Genomic DNA, 26,154 nt, shown 5'->3' on the forward strand with positions numbered 1-26,154 from the left:
CCTCTCATTCCTGACCTTTTTAATCAGATTGCGGGTGCTAGGTGGTTCTCCAAACTTGATCTTAGGGGGGCCTACAATCTGATTCGTATCAGGGAAGGGGATAAGTGGAAGACAGCTTTTAACACCCCTGAGGGGCATTATGAAAATCTAGTTATGCCTTTCGGTCTGACCAATGCCCCCGCTGTCTTCCAACATTTCGTTAATGATATTTTTAGTCATCTCATCGGCAGGTTTGTAGTCATATACCTAGATGATATCTTAATTTATTCGGCTGATCTGAAAACACATGAGGTGCATGTCAGGCAAGTACTGCAGGTCCTACGGACGAATAAATTATATGCGAAAATTGAAAAATGTGTTTTCGCCGTTCAGGAAATACAGTTCCTGGGATATCTATTATCTGCTTCAGGTTTCCGTATGGATCCTGGGAAGGTCCAGGCAATTTTAGATTGGGATCTTCCTGAGAACCTTAAAGCCCTACAACGGTTTTTGGGTTTCGCAAATTTCTATAGAAAGTTCATTAAAAATTATTCAGTGATCGTTAAACCCCTTACCGACATGACTAGGAAGGGGACTGATTTTTCTAAATGGTCTGACGCCGCTAAAAATGCATTTTCCTCTCTAAAAGAGAGGTTTACCTCGGCACCTGTTCTAATTCAACCTGATGTCTCCCAGCCTTTTATTGTTGAGGTAGATGCGTCAGAGGTGGGAGTGGGGGCTGTATTGTCTCAGGGTCCGTCTCCTGGCAAATGGCGCCCTTGCGCTTTCTTTTCCAAAAAATTATCTTCTGCAGAGAAGAACTATGATGTTGGAAATAGGGAACTGTTGGCGATTAAGCTGGCGCTTGAAGAGTGGCGTCACTTCTTAGAGGGAGCAATCCACCCCGTCACGGTGATTACGGATCACAAAAACCTTCTGTACCTAGAATCGGCTAAGCGTCTCACCCCTAGACAAGCTAGGTGGTCGCTATTCTTTACCAGATTTAACTTTGTAATCACCTATCGTCCTGGGGCAAAAAATACCAAGGCAGACGCGTTATCTCGTAGTTTACCTGGAGGGGGTAATGCTAGTGATCCGGTACCTATTTTACAAAGAGGAGTGGTTGTCTCTGCTGTACACTCTGTTCTAGAGGGAAAGGTGTTAGAGGCCCAGGGGGACGCCCCGGCCTCTTGCCCCTCAGAGAAATTGTTTGTACCGTTAAACCTGCGTCTTGAATTATTAAAAGAACATCATAATTCGGCACTTGCTGGGCACCCGGGTAGTAAAGCAACCTTGGAGCTATTATCTCGTCGTTTTTGGTGGCCAAGGTTGCGTCAGGATGTAATGGATTTCGTGTCTACTTGCTCTACTTGTGCACGCGCGAAAGTCTCTCATACACGTCCAGCAGGGTCTTTATTGCCTCTTTTTATCCCCAATAGGCCATGGACACATCTGTCGATGGATTTCATCACTGACTTACCGTTGTCTGCGGGTAAAACAGTTATTTTGGTAGTAGTAGACAGGTTTAGCAAAATGGTACACTTTATTGCGCTACCCGCACTTCCTAATGCTAAAACTCTTGCTCAGGTGTTTATCAGTGAAATCGTGAAGCTTCACGGGGTCCCTTCCGATGTGGTTTCGGATCGGGGAACCAAGTTTATTTCTAAGTTTTGGAAAGCTTTTTGTTCCCGTTTGGGGGTACACTTGTCCTTTTCCTCAGCTTTCCATCCTCAGTCGAATGGACAGACTGAGCGTACCAACCAAAACCTAGAAACATATTTAAGGTGTTTTGTGTCTGAAAACTAAGAGTTGTGGTCATCATATTTACCGTTAGCTGAGTTTGCCATAAATAATCATTATCAGGAGTCCACTGGCAAGTCACCATTCCTTGGTGCATACGGTTTTCATCCCCAATTTTGTACTTTCAAAGAGGGGGGGTCTTCTGGGGTTCCCGAAGAGGAAAGGTTTTCTTCATCTCTTTCTTCGGTATGGCAGAAGGTGCAAGTTAACTTGAAAAAGATGAGTGGTAAATATAAATGCATGGCCGATAAGAAACGGTCGCCAGGTCCGGACCTAGGGGTGAATGACTATGTGTGGTTGTCTACTAGGAATATTAAGTTGAAGGTTCCCTCTTGGAAACTGGGCCCTAGGTTCATTGGTCCTTATAAAATAGTAGCCGTCATTAACCCTGTGGCTTTTCGCCTGGAGCTACCTCAGACTTTTAAGATCCATAACGTCTTCCATAAATCGTTACTCAAGAAGTATGTTCCACCTCTAGAACCATCACCGCTGCCACCTCCTCCTGTTATTGTGGATGGTAATCTGGAGTTTCAAATAGCCAGAATTGTTGATTCTCGTCGGGTCCGCCGCTCTCTTCAGTATCTGGTGCATTGGAGGGGTTACGGTCCCGAGGAAAGAATGTGGGTTCCAGCGTCAGAGGTAAACGCCAACAGGTTAATTCAGGCTTTCTATGCCTCTCATCCGGAGAGACCTGGTCCTGAGTGTCCGGAGGCCCCTCGTGAAAGGGGGGGTACTGTCACGAGGGTATCAAGAGCCACGTCTGACTCCGTTATACCCGGGGTCAGGAGGTCGCAGCGGGTGGCTGCGCGCTCTATATCTAAAGATCACGTTGTTTCTTTGTGATTGTTTTCTGTGTTTGCCTTGCTATCCTTTTTGTCTCAATCAGGGATCCGTAGCTTCTCCTCCTCAGCTGTTTCTTGTCTGCCACTCCCAACCTCCTTATATTCTCCCCTCACTCTTCTCTAGTTGCCAGTTATAGAGCTTCCTGCCTGGACATCTATACTGACCCACTGGAGTTGTGAATCCTGGTTGTCGTTCCAGAGTGCTACCCTCCGGATCCCTGTTGGGCTTCTTGTTGTCTCCTGTTGTCGCCCACCTGGGATTATATGTTGAGTTTGTATTGTCTGTCCTTCCCTTGGTGTTTTCCTTTAGAGCTAGTGGTGCGGACTAGTGTTCCTACCGCCCTGTTCACTATCTAGGGCTCAGCTTAGGGAAAGCCAGGGCTTTAGGCACGTGATCGGCGTACGGGTGAGGAACCCGTCTAGGGACGTCAGGGCAGCCAGGTGCCAGCCGCTAGGTGAGTCAGGGGTCACCACCTTCCCTCTCACTTGGGCAGGGCCTTCCTTGTTCCCTCCCTCTGTGTCACGTATGTGATAGTCACACCGACAGTGATAACAGCACAATCTGCCGCCAGCAAACGAGGATTTTTAAACCTGCTAAAAGATTCTGATTACCCCATGAACGAGCATTTGCTCATTCACTGGGTAATCAGCGGCACTATTACACTGCGAGATTGTCGCTAACGAGTGTTCGCCCAAATGCTTGTTAGCTATGATCTGCACAATTATCTTTAGGTGTAATAGGACCTTAAAGGGAACCTGTCATGTGGATATTTGATTATAATCTAACTAATTATATACAATCATTAACTACTAAAAAGTACCTTAGATGTATTCACTTACTGGTGTGACAGATGGTTATCTCATAATATACACACAAAGATGCCGCACGCTAATGAGCTGATTTGAGTCCAGCGTGATGTCTTTGAGTCCAGCGTATATTTAATTCAGAGATATAGCCACTCCCCTGCCCACCTGCTGCTGGTTCATATGGAAACAAACTGTCATTCAGCAGCAGGTGGGCGGGGAGAGTCAGGAGCTCATGAATATTCAGGACTCATCATTATGAGCTGGAGCTTTTCAATACACAATGTTGGCAGATTGACTGGGTCAATTAAAGAAAGTGACCCAGCATTGTGCTAAGAGAATCAATCACTTATTTATGTTGCCCTTAGTTAGGACACCATAAAACTGGTGACAGGTTCCCTTTAAGTTATTATACCAGTCATGTCTGCTACCAAAAGTACAGCGCTGTGCCTGGTAAACAATGAAGGCGATGCAGCACTCATTGGATTGCTGTGGCCTCTTCAGTCAGCTGATCACTAGGGGTGCCAGGAGTGAGACCTCCCAGAGGTAGGCCATCAATGTCGCACTTTAAATCAAGATGGTATGGAGTAGGAGTCTGGTTGCAACTGCTACCTCTACAACTACTATAATTATGATACTGCTCTCAGGAAGACAGTATAAACAGCAGTGTGCATATCCCCTCCTTATATTAAGATCCTATACAAAGAAGTGTGGGGACCAACTGTTAATACAACATAACATATACTAGTAAATGCTAACAACGGCTTACATCCAAAATCTCTACTAGTCTTCAAACCTTATCTTATCATTGGTGATTTTCCAATGATTACCTAGTATCTTTTTCTAACTTTGAATTTAGCCCGAGGCAGAAGTTGCAACAGATGAAAGAGGATTTAAACAGTTTGATGGTAAGCACTTGTGTTATTGCTATTGTAATACTATGCTATTGTATACAACGCATTTAAAAAAAATAAAATTTATTTTGTAGTGCTTGAGGCCTTAGAAATGGAAGCGATGATGTCAGATGTACATTCATGGATCACACAGCATAAAGGAACTGAAAAACCAAAAACACCACAAGAAACCTGTGAAACCTCTGTACACTTTTTGATAATTGAAGGTTTTCTCCTGTACCACTACAAGTATGTAAGTTTTACTGGCTAGTAATTCTATATAACTGCCCTGTGTTTTAGATGGTACCTGTCACCATGAAATGTAGTGCAATCTGCATGCAGTAGAAGGACAGAAGGAGCTAAGCAGATTGAGATATAGTTTTATGGGAAAAGATTCAGTAAGGCTGGGTTCACACCTGAGCATTTTACAGCGTGTTCCTACGCGCTGTAAAAAGCTCAACAGGCAAAAACCAATGTTTCCCTAAGGGCATGGTTCTCACCTGAGCGTTTTACAGCGCGTACGAACGCGCTGTAAAATGCCCTACGCCCCAAGAAGTACAGGAGCTTCTTTGGGGCGTATTGTCGCGCGTAACACCTCTGTTTTTCATTGTACGCCTCTGTGGTCAATAGCAAGAACGCGCGTACGACGCGCGTTTCCAAAATACAAAAACGCCCCAAAAAACGCCTCAAAAACGCCCGATAAAAACGCCTGTAGACAGCGCTTATCGAATACGCTCAGGTGTTAACCCAGCCTTAAACTTGTCAATTATACATTTATATCTCTGCTTTTTCTGAACTCTTTTGAACATGGGGGGAGGTCTTGTCATTGACTGACAGTTATCTCTGCATACACACAGAGAATGCTATCAAACACTGATAACACCTGCCTTGTGTACAACTATCAGTGACTGACATCTAGCTATATATACACACTTAAGCCTAATTCACACGTCAGTGTTTTCCCATCAGTGATTGTGAGCCATAAGTCAGATATAAGGTATAAGGAAAAGATCTGCACCTGTTCTGTGTTTAGAGCCGCACCTGGTTTTGGCTCAAAATCACTGATGGAAATCACTGACCGAACACTGAAGTGTGAATGAGGTTTTACACAGAGAATGCTATCAATCACTGATAACACCTCCCCGTGTACAACTATCAGTGACTAACAACTATCTATGTATACACACTTACACAGAGAGTGATATCAATCACTGATAACACCTCCCCCGTGTACAGCTATCAGTGACTGACAGCGGTCTTGTCACAAAGCGGGGGGAGGGGAGGAACACCAGAATGACAACAGAAGGAAAATGACCAGAAACTAGGCCTCACGGCTAGAAAAAGGGAAGAGGTCACCACCTAGGAAACCCTAAACCTAGCCCTGACTCCTGTCAGTATGAATAGACCCTAAAGGTGGCAATATTCATACACCGTAAACCTAGGCCCTAGAAACCCTGGAAAGCCCTAGGAGTAGAGACTAGGTCTAAGACCACTAGTTCCTTCCCAAATGAATGAACCAGCGTCTCCCTGAGGCCTAGTAAACAACGAGCAAATGGGAACAACAAAATACAAAGAGAAGTACACTTTTCTTCAATAGAAAATGGAGGAGCAGGAACACAGATGAAGAACTCACACCAGCTCTTCCAACTCCAGGCAGATAATATCAACCGCATGGTAAGAAGTGTGAGTTCAGACTAAATAGGGGAGCAGTAATGACCAGAAGTTACACCTGAGACAAGAGGTGTGGTCATTACCAACAACAACACTGCAACAAGTGAAAACAGATAGGCTTGTCAGATAACCAAACGTGCAGCCAGTCTCTTAGATCTTCTAACACTTACACAGAGAATGCTATCAGTCACTGATAACACCTCCCCCATGTACAACTATCAGTGACTGACAGCTATATGTATACACACTTACACAGAGAATGCTATCAATCACTAATAACACCTCCCACATGTACAACTATCAGTGAATGACATAACTCTGTATACACACATAGAGAATGCTATCGATAACTGATACCTCCCCTGTGTGCAGCTATCAGTGACAGCTATCTGTGTATACACACTTACACAGAGAATGCTATCAATCACCGATAACACATCCCCCGTGTACAACTATCAGTGACTAACAGCTATCTCTGTATACACACTTACACAGAGAATGTTATCAATCCCTGATAAAAGCCGGATAGGCCATCTTGACCCAACAAAGAGAAGAGATTTTAATGTTACAAGTTTTACTGAATCTGTTCCCACAAAACTATATATCAATCTGCTCAGCATCTCCTGCTCTATAACATGGTGCTGGCAGATTACATTTTCTGGTGACATGTTCTCATTATTTGTATTGAATTTTTTAATAAAATGTATATTGAGAAAATTACACATTTAAATATTTTTTTTATTATTACGCACATATTTTTAACCCCTGCCCAACCTTCGCAATAACACCAATCACAGACATTAAACCTCTCAGATGCCATGATCACAGCATCTGAGAGGCTTTCCCCTGGGAGCGCTGCATTCCCGGGGCCAGAATGTCTTCCCCTGCTGAGTTCAGCAGAGCCATTAATTAGTTGTGGTAGTCTAGAGCCTTCTAAAGCATGAGATCCTGTACTTTCACACTTGCGGCAGAGAGATCCGGCAAGCAGTTCCGTCGCCGGAACTGCCTGCCGGTTCAGGCAAAACGTATGCCAACTGATGGCATTAGTAAGACTGATCAGGATCCTTATCAGTATTAAAAATGCCTGATCAGTCGATAAAATGCATTGAAATGCCAGATCCGTCTTTCCGGTGTCATCCGTCAAAACAGATCCGGCATTTATTTTTTGCAGTCTGCGCATGCGCAGACCGGAAGGACGGATCCGGCATTCCGGTATTCTGAATGCCGGATCCGGCACTAATACATTCCTATGGGAAAAAATGCCGGATCCGGCATTCAGGCAAGTCTTCCGTTTTTTTCGCCGGAGATAAAACCGTAGCATGCTACGGTTTTCTCTTTTGCCTGATCAGTCAAAATGACTGAACTGAAGACTTCCTGATGCATCCTGAACAGATCACTCTCCATTCAGAATGCATGGGGATAAAACTGATCAGTTCTTTTCCGGTATAGAGCCCCTGTGACGGAACTCTATGCCGGAAAAGAAAAATGCTAGTGTGAAAGTACCCTAAATCTCTTCCTCACATAGAAGCAGCATCAACAACAAGTATTGATGTGAATAAAACACTTTGGAGTAAGACTGAAAACTCACTATTAGCTGCAGAAGCCTCTCTGTTTGTTTCTCTCTGTTTCTCTTACTCAGCTCTTCTTCCTCCTCCTCTCTACATAGACATCTATGGGTAGAATGTATGTAAGTGTCTCACTTCAGCCACTCCTCCCACTCCCTTCTCTATAGACCTTTATGGACAGTATGGAATTTTTTCATTCAGTGAATGGACAGATTTAGCAGTGAGTTTGAACAGTTTAGGGGGAGGTCAAAAAGAGTCTAAGTGTAAAAAGAAGCCTTTTTTCTGATAAGATATATTACAAAGTTTCTTACATTTGTCTGTTCTATTGATTTATGTAAAATTTGTTAAAAGGTTGGTTACTATGTAATGAAACAAATGACATACTCCACTTAATTGGCTATTGACCAATTGGCGTATAGTTACAGCATGTGGTCCAGGTCTCTAAAGCCGGTGCTATAGTTTTTTTATGGTATGGGCTTTAGTTGGTTGCACGAGTGAACAGACAGCCAGATGTCCGGTCCCCTGCTGTCATGGACTATCCGAACCTGAGAGAGGCAGAAGTCTTTTTTATTCTCTCATACACAGCAAGAAACTGGTCACATAATTTCCAAGATGCCAATATTAGAAGGCTGCTGCTGGGTCTAACTGGGCAGATTTTGCCTGTAACAGGGGCCGCTATATGCCGTTTTTTTGTGATAAGGATTTTACATGATTAGCTATTTTGAGAGAATTAATCTGTGGTTTATTGTTTTAGGCATTTAGACGATGTGTTTGACCAAAGGTATTTTCTAACTGTTCCATATGAGGAATGTAAGAAGAGGAGAAGGTATGTGGAGACAATAATCACCATCATCATACTGACCTTCTCACAAAAAATATTCTGGTAGAATTAGCTGATTTCAGATGAGACATGGAGAGCAGATCTACATTAGAAAATGTTTTCTCTTCTGACCTGAGCACACACTAAGGCTCCATTCACACGTCCGCAAAATGGGTCCGCATCCGTTCCGCAATTTTCCGGAACGGGTGCGGACCCATTCATTCTCTATGGGGACGGAATGGATGCGGACAGCACACAGTGTGCTGTCCGCATCCGCATTTGTGGAGCGCGGCCCCGATCTTTGGGTCCGCAGCTCCGCAAAAAGATAGAGCATGTCCTATTCTTGTCCGCAGCTGCGGACAAGAATAGGCATTTCTATAGGGGTGCCGGGCGGGTGTGGTGCGGATCCGCAATTTGCGGGTCCGCAACACAGCACGGACGTGTGAATGCAGCCTAACCTTCAACTGCTTCATTCTGCTATTGTAGTAACAGCTTACCAAAGATACCTAGAAAAATGTTCCATAAAATCTTTATTCCACTCTCTCAAAGTGCATGTGTATTTCTCTGGAGGAGAGCAGTCATCTCATTTTATTGCATCTGGTGAAAATAAAACCCATCTGACGGTTCTTTGAAATTTGTCTTGGGAGACACCTCTTGATCATTGAATTCGGGTGTTTCATGCACCCATTGCCACAGGTGTATAAAATCCAGCACCTGGCCATGCAGTCTGCCTTTAAATACATTTTTGAACAAATTTGTTTTTCTAAAAAGCTCACTGAATTCCAGTGTGGTGCCTTCATTGTAACAAGTCAGTTTATTAAATGTCTTCCCTCCCAGATATTCCACAATCAACTGTGAGTGTTTAGGAGCCACAGCAACTCAGACATGAACTGGTAGACCACATGAAGCTACAAAGCGGGGTCGCCATTTACTGAGGGGCATAAAAGTCACCAGCGCTCTCCTGACTCAGTAACTGCAGAGGTCCAAACCTCCTCCGGCATTAACATCAGCACAGCTTACTGTCCCCATTTTTCTCAAACTTCTGATGGCAGTATGTAAGAATCTGTGAACAGGAATGCTGTGTTGTCCTCAGGATCAGTGACTGAAGAGAAGGATTTTTATGAGATTTGTTTTGCCAAATTATTTCTTAACCCCTTAGTGACCAGCCTGTTTTGGGCCATACCGACCAAGTGTTTTTCTTCCTTTTTTTATCGTCACCTTCCAAGAGCCATAACTTTTTTTTCTTTTTCCGTCTATGTAGCTGTAGGAGGGCTTGTTTTTTTGCGGGACAAGTTGTAGTTTTTAATGGCGCCATTTTGGGGTACACATAACTTTCTGATTAACTTTTATTAACTTGTTAGAAATGTTTCAGTGTTAATTTTATGGCATAAATAACATAATATGTTTATTCTCTGGGTCAGTACAATTACAGCTATACCAAACACATAGTTTTTACGTTTTACTACTTTTGTGCAATAAAACCCCTTTTTTTTAAAAAAGAAGAAAATCTTTTTGTATTGCCGTATCCGAAGACCCGTAACTTTTTTTTTTTTTTTTTTCTTTCTATAGAGTGAGGGCTTGATTTTTGCAGGACGACTTGTAGGTTTTATTGGTATCATTTTGGGATAAATGACAATTTTTGATCGCTTGTTATCAAGTTTTTTCGGTGCGACTAAGTATAAATTGGCAATTCTGGCATTTTTTAAATTTTTTATAGCGTTAATCATAGGGGATAATTTACATGATATTTGTGTAGTGTGGGTCGCTACAGAAGCGGTGATACCATACATGTGGGGGAGATTTTTATTTTTGCAATTTTTTTTCTTGAAAATCGTATTTATAATTGTAATTCTTTTCATTTAATATTTTTTTTTTTTTACTTAATCGTCCCACAATCTTTTGATTGTGCATCTCTATAGTGCATTACATTTTAATGTCAGTGCTATACTGCCATGGCCCAGGCTGTTAGAGCCAGAAGTGCAGCTCTCATATGAGAGCCAAGCCGCCACTCTCTGCTGCACATGGGACCCGTACAGCGCATAGACTGGGCCGCCGTGAAAAGTTTTCACGGCGGCCCAGCCTAAAGCACCTTAGTCAGTGCCATTAAAAGGCGTATTAGTGGTTAAAGGTGATTAAACATGGTTAAAGGAAATGCCCAGAAAAAACATGGCTACCATAAACAGCACCATACCTGTCCAACAGGTTGTGAGTGGTATGGTAGCTCAATAATTTTAACAGATCTGAGCTGCAGTACCAGATGCAACCCATGGACTGGTGGTGCTGTTTCCAGAGGAAAATATATATTTTTTGTTTTGTTTTTCTTTTAAGCGATACTTTAAGCAGTATTTGTATTGCAGGACATTGGAGATTGATGTATGGTTCGGTCTTGACTAGCTCAGCATTAGTAAAATAAGAAAAATGTACAATATAAGCTAAACCCTTACTGAAAAGTAATAAATCTGTCCTTTATCCAGCACACGGGTTTATGACCCACCAGATCCTCCAGGATATTTTGATGGACATGTATGGCCCATGTATTTAAAGCACAGAGAAGAAATGGACACGCTCCAAAGAGAAATAGGTACTAGTTTTATGAATTATAACATACTGCATGTATATTCATTTGGAATCTAATATATAAAGCTGAGTGTATGTATGTATGTATGTTTGTCCGCTAAAGGAATCCGCACCGTCGTATTTACAATCACGAAATTTGGCACACAGGTACATCAGGTGTCCTGGAAGGTTTTAGACCAGGTCTCGGGCACGTACCGTTCCTGAGATATTCCCAAAAAATACATTAGCCAATAGAAGCCTGGTCACATGACCCTTATCAGCCAATAGAAGCTCGCAGGTCCTCCAGTCGCCACATACACAGTTTTACACCAGGTTTCCATAACAACCCAGCCATTTATCTTCACTGCTATAGGTCAGCTTTAGGTTACTTTCACACTAGCGTTTAAGTTTTCCAGTATTGAGTTCCGGCATAGGGGCTTAATACCGGAAAAAAAACACTTCAGTTTTGTCCCCATTCATTGTCAATGGGGACAAAACTGAACTGAACAGAACGGAATGCTCCAAAATGCATTCCGTTCCGTTTAATTGCGTTCCCAGACCGGAGAGCAAACCGAAACATGTTGTAGTTTGCTTTCCGTCCTGGGATGCAGAGCAAAGCGGATCCGGCATGACCCTGAATGCAAGTCAATGGGGACAGATCCGTTTTCTCTGCACAATACAAAATAGATCCATCCTTCATTGACTTTCAATGGAGTTCATGACGGATCCGTCTTGGCAATGTTAAAGATAATACAACCGGATCCGTTCATAACGGATGCAAATGGTTGTATTATCAGTAACTGAAGCGTTTTTGCTGAACCCTGCCAGATCCAGCAAAAATGCTAGTGTGACATAGCCTTAAAGGGGCAGGGTGCTGTGGATGACACTGTTAAGAGAGCGGTGTGCTGTGGAGGTCACACTTCAGAAGGCAGGTAGGGTGGCCATTTAGACCACCCTCAAAAGATGGACTCAAAACCCCCAACCCCAGGTCCCGCTAAGCCACGCCCTCTCCCACTCCGCAGCCGATGGGGATTGAAAAAATGAAGGTAAAAATCAACTTCTGCTGCAGTGGTGGGAGGGAGGTCGACTTTCTCCCTGCAGCTCACGCTCAGACAGCACAGTGCTGCTGTCTCAGAGTGAGCTGTTCAAAAGAACATCCCTGGGTCTGTCCAGGCCCTGCGCTGGACGGAGGACAGGGAATCTGAAATCCGGACTGTCCGGCCTAAAACCGGACCTCTGGCACCCTAGGGCAGGCTGCTGTGGAGGTCACAGTTAAGGGGACAGTCCGACATGGCGGTCAGTGTTAAGAGGCAGATTGCTGTAGAGGCTACTGTTAAGGGGACGGGGTGTTGTGGAAATCCCTTTTAAGGAGATGGGGTACTGTGGAGGTCACTATAAAAGGGGCGGCCACTGTGGAGGTCACTGCTAAAGGGGCGGCTGCTGTGGAGGTCACTGTTAAAGGGGCGGGGTACTGTAGATGTCACTGTTATAGGGGATACTGTCGATATCTTAACAACACACGCAAACATTAAATGAAATAGATAAAATATACCCTGCAAAGCCGGATCCTTCTGCTAGTATAGTATAAATGTAATTGCAATATAAGTTTATTACACTTTGGTGAGTATTAGGGCCCAGATTTATCAAAACTAGGTTAATTGTCCATAACAACCAATCAAATTCCACCTTTCGTTTTTCAGAATCTGGTTGCTATGGACAACAGTCAGTTTTCCTTTACACCAGTTTTGGTAGATTTCCCCCTATGTGCTATTGTACTACAGAGGCAGAGAATAGTTTCAATTGATTTATCTCCCTAAGCTGTTGTCTGTGCAGACACATGGTATATTCACTGGCACAGGGCACAATTATCGGAATTTGTCAACTGGAGTGTACCAGACACAACAGGGCGAGATTTATGAAACTCTCTACTCTTTGTTTCCCTTAGTAACCAATCACAGCACAGCTTTTATTTTGTATTCTGCTTTTGAAAAATTAAAGTTTTCCTGTGATTGGTTGCTGTGGGTAACAAAATCAGTTTTACTTTTAAACAGTTTTCATAAGTTTCTTTACACTGCCTGCAGTATGTAGATAAAGAATGCTTGATGTAGTTCACTGCCATACACCGGCAACTGCTACTCTTCCAAACTCCTCCTACACATATACTCAGCTGAGCTTACGAGTATTCTTGACGGGCAGCAACTTATCATCCCTGTGAGGATCGTCCATTGAAATTCAACCTGCCCAGTCCTTGTTTCCCCTACATCATATGTACTGTAAGAAAGTACAAGGAATCATTGTGTATGATAGGTACAGTGGCGGAAATAATTATTTGACCCCTCACTGATTTTGTAAGTTTGTCCAATGACAAAGAAATGAAAAGTCTCAGAACAGTATCATTTCAATGGTAGGTTTATTGTAACAGTGGCAGATAGCACATCAAAAGGAAAATCGAAAAAATAACTTGAAATAAAAGATAGCAACTGATTTGCATTTCATTGAGTGAAATAAGTATTTGAACCCTCTAACAAAAAAAGACTTAATACTTGGTGGAAAAACCCTTGTTTGCAAGCACAGAGGTCAAACGTTTCTTGTAATTGATGACCAAGTTTGCGCACATTTTAGGAGGAATGTTGGTCCACTCCTCTTTGCAGATCATCTCTAAATCCCTAAGGTTTCGAGGCTGTCTCTGTGCAACTCTGAGCTTGAGCTCCCTCCATAGGTTTTCGATTGGATTAAGGTCCGGAGACTGACTAGGCCACTCCATGACCTTAATGTGCTTCTTCTTGAGCCACTCCTTTGTTGCCTTTGCTGTATTTTTTGGGTCATTGTCGTGCTGGAACACCCATCCACGACCCATTTTCAGTTTCCTGGCAGAGGGAAGGAGGTTGTCGCTCAGGATTTCACGATACATGGCTCCGTCCATTTTCCCGTTTATGCGAATAAGTTGTCCTGTGCCCTTAGCAGAAAAACACCCCCAAAGCAAAATGTTTCCACCCCCATGCTTGACGGTGGGGACGGTGTTTTGGGGGTCATAGGCAGCATTTTTCTTCCTCCAAACACAGCGAGTTGAGTTAATGCCAAAGAGCTCTATTTTGGTCTCATCAGACCACAGCACCTTCTCCCAGTCACTCTCTGAATCATTCAGGTGTTCATTGGCAAACTTCAGACGGGCCTGCACATGTGCCTTCCTGAGCAGGGGGACCTTGCGAACCCTGCAGGATTTTAATCCATTGCGGTGTAATGTGTTTCCAATGGTTTTCTTGGTGACTGTGGTCCCTGCTAATTTGAGGTCATTAACTAACTCCTCCCGTGTAGTTCTAGGATGCTTTTTCACCTTTCTCAGAACCATTGACACCCCACGAGGTGAGATCTTGCGTGGAGCCCCAGAGCGAGGTCGATTGATGGTCATTTTGTGCTCCTTCCATTTTCGAACAATCGCACCAACAGTTGTCACCTTCTCTCCCAGCTTCTTGCTAATGGTTTTGTAGCCCATTCCAGCCTTGTGCAGGTCTACAATTTTGTCTCTGACATCCTTGGACAGCTCTTTGGTCTTTCCCATGTTGGAGAGTTTGGAGTCTGCTTGATTGATTGATTCTGTGGACAGGTGTCTTTTATACGGGTGACTAGTTAAGACAGGTGTCCTTAATGAGGGTGACTAATTGAGTAGAAGTGTCTAACCACTCTGTGGGAGCCAGAACTCTTAATGGTTGGTAGGGGTTCAAATACTTATTTCACTCAATGAAATGCAAATCAGTTGCTATCTTTTATTTAAAGTTATTTTTTCGATTTTCCTTTTGATGTGCTATCTGCCACTGTTACAATAAACCTACCATTGAAATGATACTGTTCTGAGACTTTTCATTTCTTTGTCATTGGACAAACTTACAAAATCAGTGAGGGGTCAAATAATTATTTCCTCCACTGTATGTGTCACCAAGGTTCCTGGCCCCGGTGGAGTAAGAGCCACTTTTCATGTGTCAGCAGCAGTTGCTGTTTGACACCTTGCTATTTAGTATGGCTGTAAATAGCTGATCCGGGACGGCTCTTACTGGGAGTAGTCAAAGTGCTGGGTGGGTGACTACTCCCACAGGTGTGGGGAATTATCTCTCTCTGACATTGGAGCTCTGGCAATCTCTTGTGCCAGGCTGGAGGCCAGAATCCGGGAGGACTGCTCTGTTCTGAGCTATGCCGGTCGGGTGTGGATTAACACCCAGAACAAAAGGTGATCGTTTTGTTTTTGAGCTATCTGGGTGTGAACTAACATTAATACTGCAAATGAACTGTCGTACTGTGTACTTGCAACAAGTGTGAATAATGACTGAAGTTTTTAAGTTATAAACTGGTCTTTGCCTCTATATTGCGTCCGCTTGTCCTGACTACCAGAGTGAGTCCCCACAGTACACATAAGATAGTCGCCCAGACCCGCTGAATTTGGCCAGTTGCACTTTTATGTGTATAGGCACCTTTAGTTTCATAACTCTAAGGCTCAGTTCAGACCTGAGCGTTTTACAGCGCGTTCCTACGCGCTGTAAAACGCTCAACAAGGAGAAACCAATGCTTCCCTATGGGAATGGTTCTCACCTGGGCGTTTTACAGCGCGTACGATCGCGCTGTAAAACGCCCGACGCTCAAACAAGTACAGGAGCGTTTTTTTGGGCGCTTGTCGCGCGTTCCCGTACATAGACTTTCGGGAACGCGCAACACTGTGTGTACGCTTGTCTCTGTATGCGCGCTTGTAAACGCCCGTACAATCGCGCATACAGAGCGCTCCTTTCAGAACGCTCAGGTCTGAACTGAGCCTAAAAGCTAAAATATTTCTGCCGCACAATTGAGTTCTCTACTGCTCCCTTAGCCATGTTATGTCACATACAGTTACTAGTTAATATTTTTGATTCTTTATCTCAAAACCTGAAAATTCAAGTGTCTGAAGTTAACCTGACTATCCAATTACTCTTAAATCTTTTGCAAAAATAAGTATAAGGCCCCATGCATATGACCGTATTTTTGGTCTGCATCCCATCCACATTTTTTGTGAATCGGATGTGGACCCTGTCTGCATCCATATGTCCATTCTGCCGTTCTGCAAAAAAGATTGTGTCCTATTCTTGTCTGTTTTGTGGACAAGAATAGGCATTTTTAACATACAGTAAAACGGGATGTGCGGAATGGGAAAATGTGGGATGCACAAGACTGGATCCGTGTTTTGCAGATCCGCAATTTGCTAAATCGATACAGAAACTCAAATCTATGCCAGCTACTGCCAGTGGCCTGCATAGACTTGAGCTATAATTTACAGCAGTTTCTGAGCCCTGTCCCTTTTCTCACCACATTAGAAACTTTCTTAAAAAGCTATTCTAAATGTGATCAAATTAATTTTAGGTCTTAGCAGTGCGGAGCGAGCGGTGGCGTAGCTGCTGCTCCTGCATGCGCTCGCTCCAGTAAAGCCTTTGGTGATGTGCTGTGCAAAGCTTTTAGCGAGCGGAGCTATTACAAGCAGGAGTATCAATGTGTGCTACTACCTGTATATCGCTCACTGTGGCCCCAGTAGCATCTGTACACCAGTAGACATCAGCGGTGTACAGATTTCAAAGCAATATAGGCACCTGAAATTAATTTTTCGCAAGACAAACAGAAAAAAACCCTTTAAGGTCTAATTCCGGAACATGCGCCCAAAAGGATAAACAGCGTTGTTTAGGTAATTAAATTGCTGTATTTTTTGCTCTATAAGACACACATTGTTTTACTTCAAAAGTGCATCTTATAAAACAAATACTAATGAGCACTTCTATTATGGAAGCGCTTATTAGTACAGTAGGACTGGGGAGCAGTGAGTGGTATTACTCGCCGATCCCTGGTCTTCTCTGCGTGCCATGCTGTGCTATGTCCTGATAGATTATAGAATAACCACACACTACGACCTGACGCTGTGTGACGTCGGGTCATAGTGCAGTGCAGCAGGAAGAGCATGTTGGATCGCCCAATTGGCAGGAGCGAGAAGTACCGTAAGTTGCTTTATTTATTTTTTGCCTGATCTCAGGTCTGAATAAGATTGGAGGTCTGATGAAGATTGGGGGTCTGATGAAGATTGGGGGTTTGATCAGAGATCTGATGAAGACAGGGGGTCTGATCTTAGGTCTGATGAAGATTAGGTGTCTAATCTGAGGTCTGATGAACATTAGGGGTCTGATGAAGGTCTGATAAATATTGGGGGTCTGATCTGAGGTCTGATGAAGATTGGGGGTCTGATCTGAGGCCTGATGAAAATGTTTTTTATTTTTGCATGTTAGACAGTTGAAAATACAGCTGCAAAGGGCTGCCTTCACATGTAGCTGATTTATTTGCAGACATCTCTGTGAAAATAAGTTTTATTCATGTAAATGAGGTTGTTTTGGCAGCAAACATGGATTTCTGAAAGCTCCATTCAGGTTAATGTAGCTGATTTTCAGTTGCAGAAAATTTCTGCAACAAAATCTGCCGCGTTTGAAGGCACCCAAAGAGCCTTATATATGTGCTATGCACCCCCTGATGAAGCAGCGTGCAAAATATGCGTTTGGGTGCTGGAGAGTGTGTGGACGGACCATTGGATCATGCCATTTTGTGGGTTCTATGTTTAGTACATTAGTACAGTGTTTTAGGGTAGGTTCACATCTGCAACAGAACTTCCAGCAGGAGTCTCCTTAGCAGAATTAGGCCCTCTGCACACGAGGTCGTGCATGCGTGAACACAGTCTGTGGGGGAGCCACAGCAGATCGCAGACCCATTCACTTTAATGGGTCCGTGATCCGCCCGTTCCTCAAAAAGATAGGACATGTTCTATCTTTTTGCGGAACGGAAGTACAGGACGAAACCCCACGGAAGCACTTTGTATTGCTTCCGTAGGGTTCCGTTCCGTGCTTCCGTTCCGCACCATTCCGCATCTCCGGATTTGCGGACCCATTCAAGTGATTGGGTCCGCATCCGTGATGCGGAATGCCCACCGAACGGCACCTGTGTATTGCGGATCCGCAAATGCGGTCCGCAATACGGCAACCGGAAGCACGCGTTCGTGTGCAGGTGGCCTAAAGCAAATGAAAGACCAAAACACCAATGCTGGAATCTGTACTGGAAATTTGACAGACCCCATTGTAGTCGATAGGATCTATCAGGCTCCGGTGGTGTCCAGCAATTCCAGTTTTATGTTCCCATACCAGAGCAAAACCAGAATTACTCCACTGATGTGAAACTAGCCTAACATATATACTTGATTTAAACAATAGGTCATTTTCTGAGGACACATTCCCTTTGATTGCCGAATTAGAAAGCACCCAGCTTCTATGATAAATAACTTCTAACATTCTTTTTATTCCAACGTTCTTAGTTTTCTTAGATGGCACTAAGACAGAAGAGGAAATTCTCTGTTATGTGTATTCTGACATTAGAAGAGTTGGTAAGTTACGTATTTGAATATATTACCTATAACACTGTCACTATTATAACCTATGACTGTCTTATTGATTTTTTTGAGAAATTGTCACATAAAGATATATTACTGACAGTTTTAGACTTCTTCTGAGTATATAGCCAAGGACAATCTAAGATGGAGCTTATTGTAGATCGGTGGCATACGCCTCATCATAAATTTGGTGCAGCATCCAGCAATCTGTGTGCCTATACTGATATCTATACCACCCCCTGGCTGGCGCAGTAAAAGATGATAAATGTGGTGGGGCCACTGACCCACCGCCTTCCTGCCATCGCCACACCCCTTTTCGGGAAGGTGGCAGAGAAACAAGACGTGTGCAAGTGGTGTTGAAAAAGTCGCAAATGTGCAGTTTGCAACTTTTTGGTGCAGAAAACTAGCATATATTTATGATAAATCAGCCCCTATGTGTTTATTTATTTTGAATGTATGATAATCACTTGGTCAAGTTATGTCACCTCAGTGGCAATTCAACCTGATTTTCAGCTATATGGTTTGGCGGAGGGTTGCCCATTTGATGAGGCCCATGACTACACCTCTGTATCTTGTCCATTATAAAAATAAAAAACGTTCTGGTCCAACAGTATGTAAGCCCTAATATAGTACATTTTAGAGTCTTTAGATGTAGACCCTGACAGTACTTTACATTCATTGTTCTTTGCCCCTCTTTTTACAAAAGAAAAGTGACCACTCATGTGCTATTACTCTACACCAGGCATGCTCAACCTGCGGCCCTCCAGCTGTTGCAAAACTACAACTCCCAGCCTGCCTGAACAGCCTACAGCTATCAGCCTACAGCAGGGCATTGTGGGAGTTGTAGTTTTACAACAGCTGGAGGGCCGCAGGTTGAGCATGCCTGCTCTACACCATAGTGTATGGAAGGTACAGAAATACCCAGAGCAAATAGAGTGTGTGAGACCTCCAATGTTGGACCAGTGTTTGCTCAGCCGTCTTTAAAAGGACCCTACTTATTATTTATGGCAGATCTGGATTTCCCATAAAGGTGCATAGTAGAAAAACTTCTTTTAAAGTGCTAATGACAGGCACACATCAACAAATGGGTTGGAGATTTGGGGAATGGAGATGATATTACTAAACAGCGTTGTACAATCCATGCACGCTCTGCTCCCCTTTATACATCAGCGGCTCTATGTATTTTACAGCAGTGCAGTGTATGTATAGGGCCATAGGTGGTCAACGCAAGTTCCTCACCCATCTTACTCGCCATTCTCGTATTACAATGTTTTCCTGGATGAAAGTTTTACGTGAATAAAGCTTCTGCAACCTTATGCTTTAATTCTGTGCCATTTCAAGATCTCTGCTTGTGGTGAGTTAGGCTGAGTTCACACGGGCGTGACGGATTTGTTCAGGATGCGTCCTGGGTGCATTGCGGCAAACCCGCACGAGTAGGTACGCAATTGCAGTCAGTTTTGACTGCGATTGCGTTCAGTTTTTATCGCGCGGGTGCAATGCGTTTTGCACGCGCGTGATAAAAAACTGAATTTGGTACCCAGACCCGAACTTCTTCACTGAAGTTCAGGTTTGGGTTCAAGGTTGTGTAGATTGTATTATTTTCCCTTATAACACGGTTATAATGGAAAATAATAGCATTCTGAATACAGAATGCTTAGTACAAGGTCAATTGAGGGTTAAAAAATAAATAAAAATTGACTCACCTCCTCCTCTTGATCGCGTAGCTGCCGATCTCTTCTTACTTCTTTAATCATGAGCTGCCGGCTAAAGGACCTGTGGTGACGTCAGATCACATGGTCCAATCACATGGTCCAGCTCATGATTAAAGAAGTAAGAAGAGATCGGCAACTACGCGATCAACAGGAGGAGGTGAGTTAATTTTTATTTATTTTTTAACCCTCAATTGACCTTGTACTAAGCATTCTGTATTCAGAATGCTATTATTTTCCCTTATAACCATGTTATAAGGGGAAATAAATACAGTGAATAGACTGTCATCTTAGCAACCATGCGTGAAAATCGCACCGCATCCGCAATTGCTTGCGGATGCTTGCGATTTTCACTCAGCCCCATTCACTTCTATGGGGCCTGCGTTGCGTGATAAATGCACTATATAGCGCATGCTGCGATTTTCACGCAACGCATAAGTGATGCGTGAAAATCACCGCTCATGTGAACAGCCCCATAGAAGTGAATGGGTCAGGATTCAGTGCGGGTGCAATGCGTTCACCTCACGCATTGCACCCGCGCAGAAATCTCGCCCGTGTGAACTCAGCCTTAATTGAGAACAGAGGAGGATTGCATAGACTGGTTGCAGTTTGTAGGAAATGCTCAGCTCTGATCAGGCTTTCATCCCCTGGCTGTAAATACAGTGTGATTATAAGGAATTGTAATTGACCATGTGTTTTTTTCTCCTTCTTTAAGCTCTTAACTGTCCTTCCTAAGGAGTTTCTGCAGAATTCAAGACCAACAGACACAAAAAAGTGTGTAAAGAAGAGGCAATGGTTTATGTTCGTTAAAGCTACACCGTGACTTTTATTGCCTGGTTTTTGGTCGCACATGGACATGTCCTTTTTTTACCTCGTCTCAAAATATATAGTCAGACACATCTCCCAATGAAATGAATCAAATGCAACTGAATGCCTGAGGTCACATGACAAGCTTGAGGGTCACATGACTGACGCCATCTTTAGTTCTATTCAGATCTCCTATGAGTGGATTACACAGGAGTACAATCGGCCGTACTATATATTTTTTTCTTTAGAGATGGGCTATTGTGTGGATATAATAAAGGAGGTTAATGTGTGTTTTTTTTGTAACAATTGCACTCCTCACATAGTGGACAACATGGGGTTAATGTGAGGTACATGATGGGGTTACTTACTGTTAATGTGAAGCACATGGTTTTATACATTTGGACCTCTACGTGCCTCACATTAATAGCAAGTTACCCCATCATGTACTTTGTCCATTATGTGAGGAGGTAGTTGATGGGGTTACTATTAACTTGAATCATATGGTTTTATCAATTTAGATTTCCATGTGCCTCACCTTAATAGTATATAACTCCATCAAGTACCTCACATTAACCCCATGTTGCCCATTATGTGAGGAGGTACATGATGGGATTACTTACTATTAGTGAGAAATAGCAATTAAGATAAATATATACAGTATTTAGGGTACAGATATGAATCTATTGTCCTACGGGAGAAAAGCGCTTTACAAATGTTATTGTTGTTGTTATGTGAGGGCAGCAGCCCAGCAGCTCTCAGCCCAGCCAGTCTTCGCAGTCAGTAGTGCACTGTACTGTACTAGGAAGATGGATATGCCTTAGCAACGCTCATTTAAGAGAGCACTGCTAAGGGGCTTTTCTGGGCAAGTTGTCGAGTATAAGTTCCCTATACATTAGCCCCAAAAAAATATGACAGTTACACATTAACCCCTTAGTGACCACCCATATGTGTTTTTACGGCGGTCACTAAGGGGCCTTAGGCTGGGCTGTCGCTTTTTTACGGCGGCCCAGTCTAAGCGCTGCACGGGTCCCCCGGGGAGCGGGGACTCGGCTCTCACATGAGAGCCGCGACCCTGCTCTAACAGCCACGACCGGCCAATCCGGGCTGTTTTACATGCCGCGGACAATGCCGCCCACCGCATGTAAAGTGGAAAAATTAGCAATTCTGTCATTTTTTTTTTTTTTTTACGACGTTCACCGCAGGGGATAATTTACATAATATTTATGTAGTCCAGGTAGTTACGGACGCGGCAATACCAAACATATGGGGAAGATATTTTTTTTACTATTTTTTTTCATTGAAAAGCTTATTTTCAATGGAAAAAAAGCGTAATTTTTTTTAAGTGGTAAAAAAAAATATTCAATACAAAATTCCCATAAAAAAATTTGTAAAAAAAACAAGCGATCAAAAAGCGCCATTTACTCCAAAATGATACCAATGAAAAATACAAGTCGTCCCGCGAAAATCAAGCCCTCACACAACTCCATAATAATAAAAATAAAAAAAGTTATGAGCCTTGGGAAGCGGCAATGCAAAAAAAAAAATTTCTTAAAAAAAAAGGGGTTTTATTGCAAAAAAGTAGTAAAATGTAAAAAAAAACTATATGTATTTGGTATCACTGTAATCGTACTGACCCATAGAATAAAGATATTATGTTATTTATTCCGAAAAATGAACGCCGTAAAATTTTAAACGTAAAAAAACAGTTGCAGTATTGCTGTTTTTCCCATCTCCCTCCCAGAAAGAGTTAATAAAAGTTAATCAGAAAGTTTTGTGTACCCCAAAATTGCGCCATTAAAAACTACAACTTGTCCCACAAAAAACAAGCCCTCATAAACTATATAGACAGTAAAATAAAAAAAGTTATAGCTCTTGGAACGTGACGATGAAAAAAGGAAGAAAAACGCTTGGTCAGTAAGGCCCAAAACAGGCTTTTTACTAAGGGGTTAATAGTATACAACCCCATTGTGTACCTTACATTAACCCCTTGTTGCCCATTATTGGGGGAGATACATGATTGGGTTACTATTATTGTGAGACCCATGGTGTTATTAATTTTGAACCTCCATGTGCATCATATTAACCGCTTGCCGCCAGGCTAACGCCGAAAGGTGTCATTGCGGCGGCTCCCCCAGGCTACGCTAACGCCAATAGGCGTCATCTCGCGTGAGCCGAGATTTCCTGTGAACGCGCGCACACAGGCGCGCGCGCTCACAGGAACGGAAGGTAAGAGAGTTGATCTCCAGCCTGCCAGCGGCGATCGTTCGCTGGCAGGCTGGAGATGTGTTTTTTTTAACCCCTAACAGGTATATTAGACGCTGTTTTGATAACAGCGTCTAATATACCTGCTACCTGGTCCTCTGGTGGTCCCCTTTGTTTGGATCGACCACCAGAGGACACAGGTAGCTCAGTAAAGTAGCACCAAGCACCACTACACTACACTACACCCCCCCCCGTCACTTATTAACCCCTTATTAGCCCCTGATCACCCCATATAGACTCCCTGATCACCCCCCTGTCATTGATTACCCCCCTGTCATTGATTACCCCCTGTAAAGCTCCATTCAGACGTCCGCATAATTTTTACGGATCCACTGATAGATGGATCGGATCCGCAAAACGCATACGGACGTCTGAATGGAGCCTTACAGGGGCGTGATCAATGACTGTGGTGATCACCCCATATAGACTCCCTGATCACCCCCCTGTCATTGATTACCCCCCTGTAAAGCTCCATTCAGACGTCCGCATTATTTTTACGGATCCACTGATAGATGGATCGGATCCGCAAAACGCATCCGGACGTCTGAATGAAGCCTTACAGGGGCATGATCAATGACTGTGGTGATCACCCCATATAGACTCCCTGATCACCCCCCTGTAAAGCTCCATTCAGATGTCCGCATGATTTTTACGGATGCACTGATAGATGGATCGGATCCGCAAAACGCATCCGGACGTCTGAATGAAGCCTTACAGGGGCATGATCAATGACTGTGGTGATCACCCCCCTGTCATTGATTACCCCCCTGTAAAGCTCCATTCAGATGTCCGCATGATTTTTACGGATGCACTGATAGATGGATCGGATCCGCAAAACGCATCCGGACGTCTGAATGAAGCCTTACAGGGGCATGATCAATGACTGTGGTGATCACCCCATATAGACTCCCTGATCACCCCCCCTGTCATTGATCACCACCCCTGTCATTGATCACTCCCCCTGTCATTGATCACCCCCCTGTCATTGATCACCCCTCTGTAAGGCTCCATTCAGACATTTTTTTGGCCCAAGTTAGCGGAATTATTATTATTTTTTTCTTACAAAGTCTCATATTCCACTAACTTGTGTCAAAAAATAAAATCTCACATGAACTCACCATACCCCTCACGGAAACCAAATGCGTAAAATTTTTTAGACATTTATATTCCAGACTTCTTCTCACGCTTTAGGGCCCCTAGAATGCCAGGGCAGTATAAATACCCCACATGTGACCCCATTTCGGAAAGAAGACACCCCCAGGTATTCCGTGAGGGGCATATTGAGTCCATGAAAGATTGAAATTTTTGTCCCAAGTTAGCGGAACGGGAGACTTTGTGAGAAAAAAATTAAAAATATCAATTTCCGCTAACTTGTGCCAAAAAAAAAAAAAATTCTATGAACTCGCCATGCCCCTCATTGAATACCTTGGGGTGTCTTCTTTCCAAAATGGGGTCACATGTGGGGTATTTATACTGCCCTGGCATTCTAGGGGCCCCAAAGCGTGAGAAGAAGTCTGGTATCCAAATGTCTAAAAATGCCCTCCTAAAAGGAATTTGGGCACCTTTGCGCATCTAGGCTGCAAAAAAGTGTCACACATCTGGTATCGCCGTACTCAGGAGAAGTTGGGGAATGTGTTTTGGGGTGTCATTTTACATATACCCATGCTGGGTGAGAGAAATATCTTGGTCAAATGCCAACTTTGTATAAAAAAATGGGAAAAGTTGTCTTTTGCCAAGATATTTCTCTCACCCAGCAAGGGTATATGTAAAATGACACCCCAAAACACATTCCCCAACTTCTCCTGAATACGGCGATACCACATGTGTGACACTTTTTTGCAGCCTAGGTGGGCAAAGGGGCCCATATTCCAAAGAGCACCTTTAGGATTTCACAGGTCATTTACCTACTTACCACACATTAGGGCCCCTGGAAAATGCCAGGGCAGTATAACTACCCCACAAGTGACCCCATTTTGGAAAGAAGACACCCCAAGGTATTCCGTGAGGGGCATGGCAAGTTCCTAGAATTTTTTATTTTTTGTCACAAGTTAGTGGAAAATGCTGATTTTTTTTTTTTTTTTTTCATACAAAGTCTCATATTCCACTAACTTGTGACAAAAAATAAAAACTTCCATGAACTCACTATGCCCATCAGCGAATACCTTGGGGTCTCTTCTTTCCAAAATGCGGTCACTTGTGGGGTAGTTATACTGCCCTGGCATTCTAGGGGCCCAAATGTGTGGTAAGGAGTTTGAAATCAAATTCTGTAAAAAATGACCTGTGAAATCCGAAAGGTGCTCTTTGGAATATGGGCCCCTTTGCCCACCTAGGCTGCAAAAAAGTGTCACACATCTGGTATCCCCGTACTCAGGAGAAGGTGGGGAATGTGTTTTGGGGTGTCATTTTACATATACCTCTGCTGGGTGAGAGAAATATCTTGGCAAAAGACAACTTTTCCCATTTTTTTATACAAAGTTGGCATTTGACCAAGATATTTATCTCACCCAGCATGGGTATATGTAAAAAGACACCCCAAAACACATTCCTCAACTTCTCCTGAATACAGAGATACCAGATGTGTGACACTTTTTTGCAGCCTAGGTGGGCAAAGGGGCCCATATTCCAAAGAGCACCTTTCGGATTTCACAGGTCATTTTTTACAGAATTTGATTTTAAACTCCTTACCACACATTCGGGCCCCTAGAATGCCAGGGCAGTATAACTACCCCACAAGTGACCCCATTTTGGAAAGAAGAGACCCCAAGGTATTCGCTGATGGGCATAGTGAGTTCATGGAAGTTTTTATTTTTTGTCACAAGTTAGTGGAATATGAGACTTTGTATGAAAAAAAAATCAAAAAAAAAAATCATCATTTTCCACTAACTTGTGACAAAAAATAAAAAATTCTAGGAACTTGCCATGCCCCTCACGGAATACCTTGGGGTGTCTTCTTTCCAAAATGGGGTCACTTGTGGGGTAGTTATACTGCCCTGGCATTCTAGGGGCCCGAATGT

At 43.3% G+C, this 26,154-nt stretch overlaps 1 protein-coding gene across 1 annotated transcript in view; it reads left to right on the forward strand.

Annotated features, from left to right (window-relative positions):
* The window catches only part of NMRK1 (nicotinamide riboside kinase 1), a 67,238-nt gene extending 46,070 nt beyond the window's left edge, over positions 1-21,168 (forward strand). Inside the window, exons 6-11 of the mRNA XM_040417065.1 lie at positions 4,285-4,333; positions 4,414-4,567; positions 8,309-8,380; positions 10,849-10,955; positions 18,288-18,356; positions 20,787-21,168. Of these exons, the coding sequence (XP_040272999.1) occupies positions 4,285-4,333; positions 4,414-4,567; positions 8,309-8,380; positions 10,849-10,955; positions 18,288-18,356; positions 20,787-20,806 (471 nt within the window). The 3' untranslated portion in view covers positions 20,807-21,168. The remainder of the gene's footprint in view (positions 1-4,284; positions 4,334-4,413; positions 4,568-8,308; positions 8,381-10,848; positions 10,956-18,287; positions 18,357-20,786) is intronic.
* Positions 21,169-26,154: the final 4,986 nt, after the last annotated feature.

Source organism: Bufo bufo, chromosome 2 (genome assembly GCF_905171765.1).
Source record: "Bufo bufo chromosome 2, aBufBuf1.1, whole genome shotgun sequence".
Lineage (NCBI taxonomy): Eukaryota > Metazoa > Chordata > Amphibia > Anura > Bufonidae > Bufo > Bufo bufo.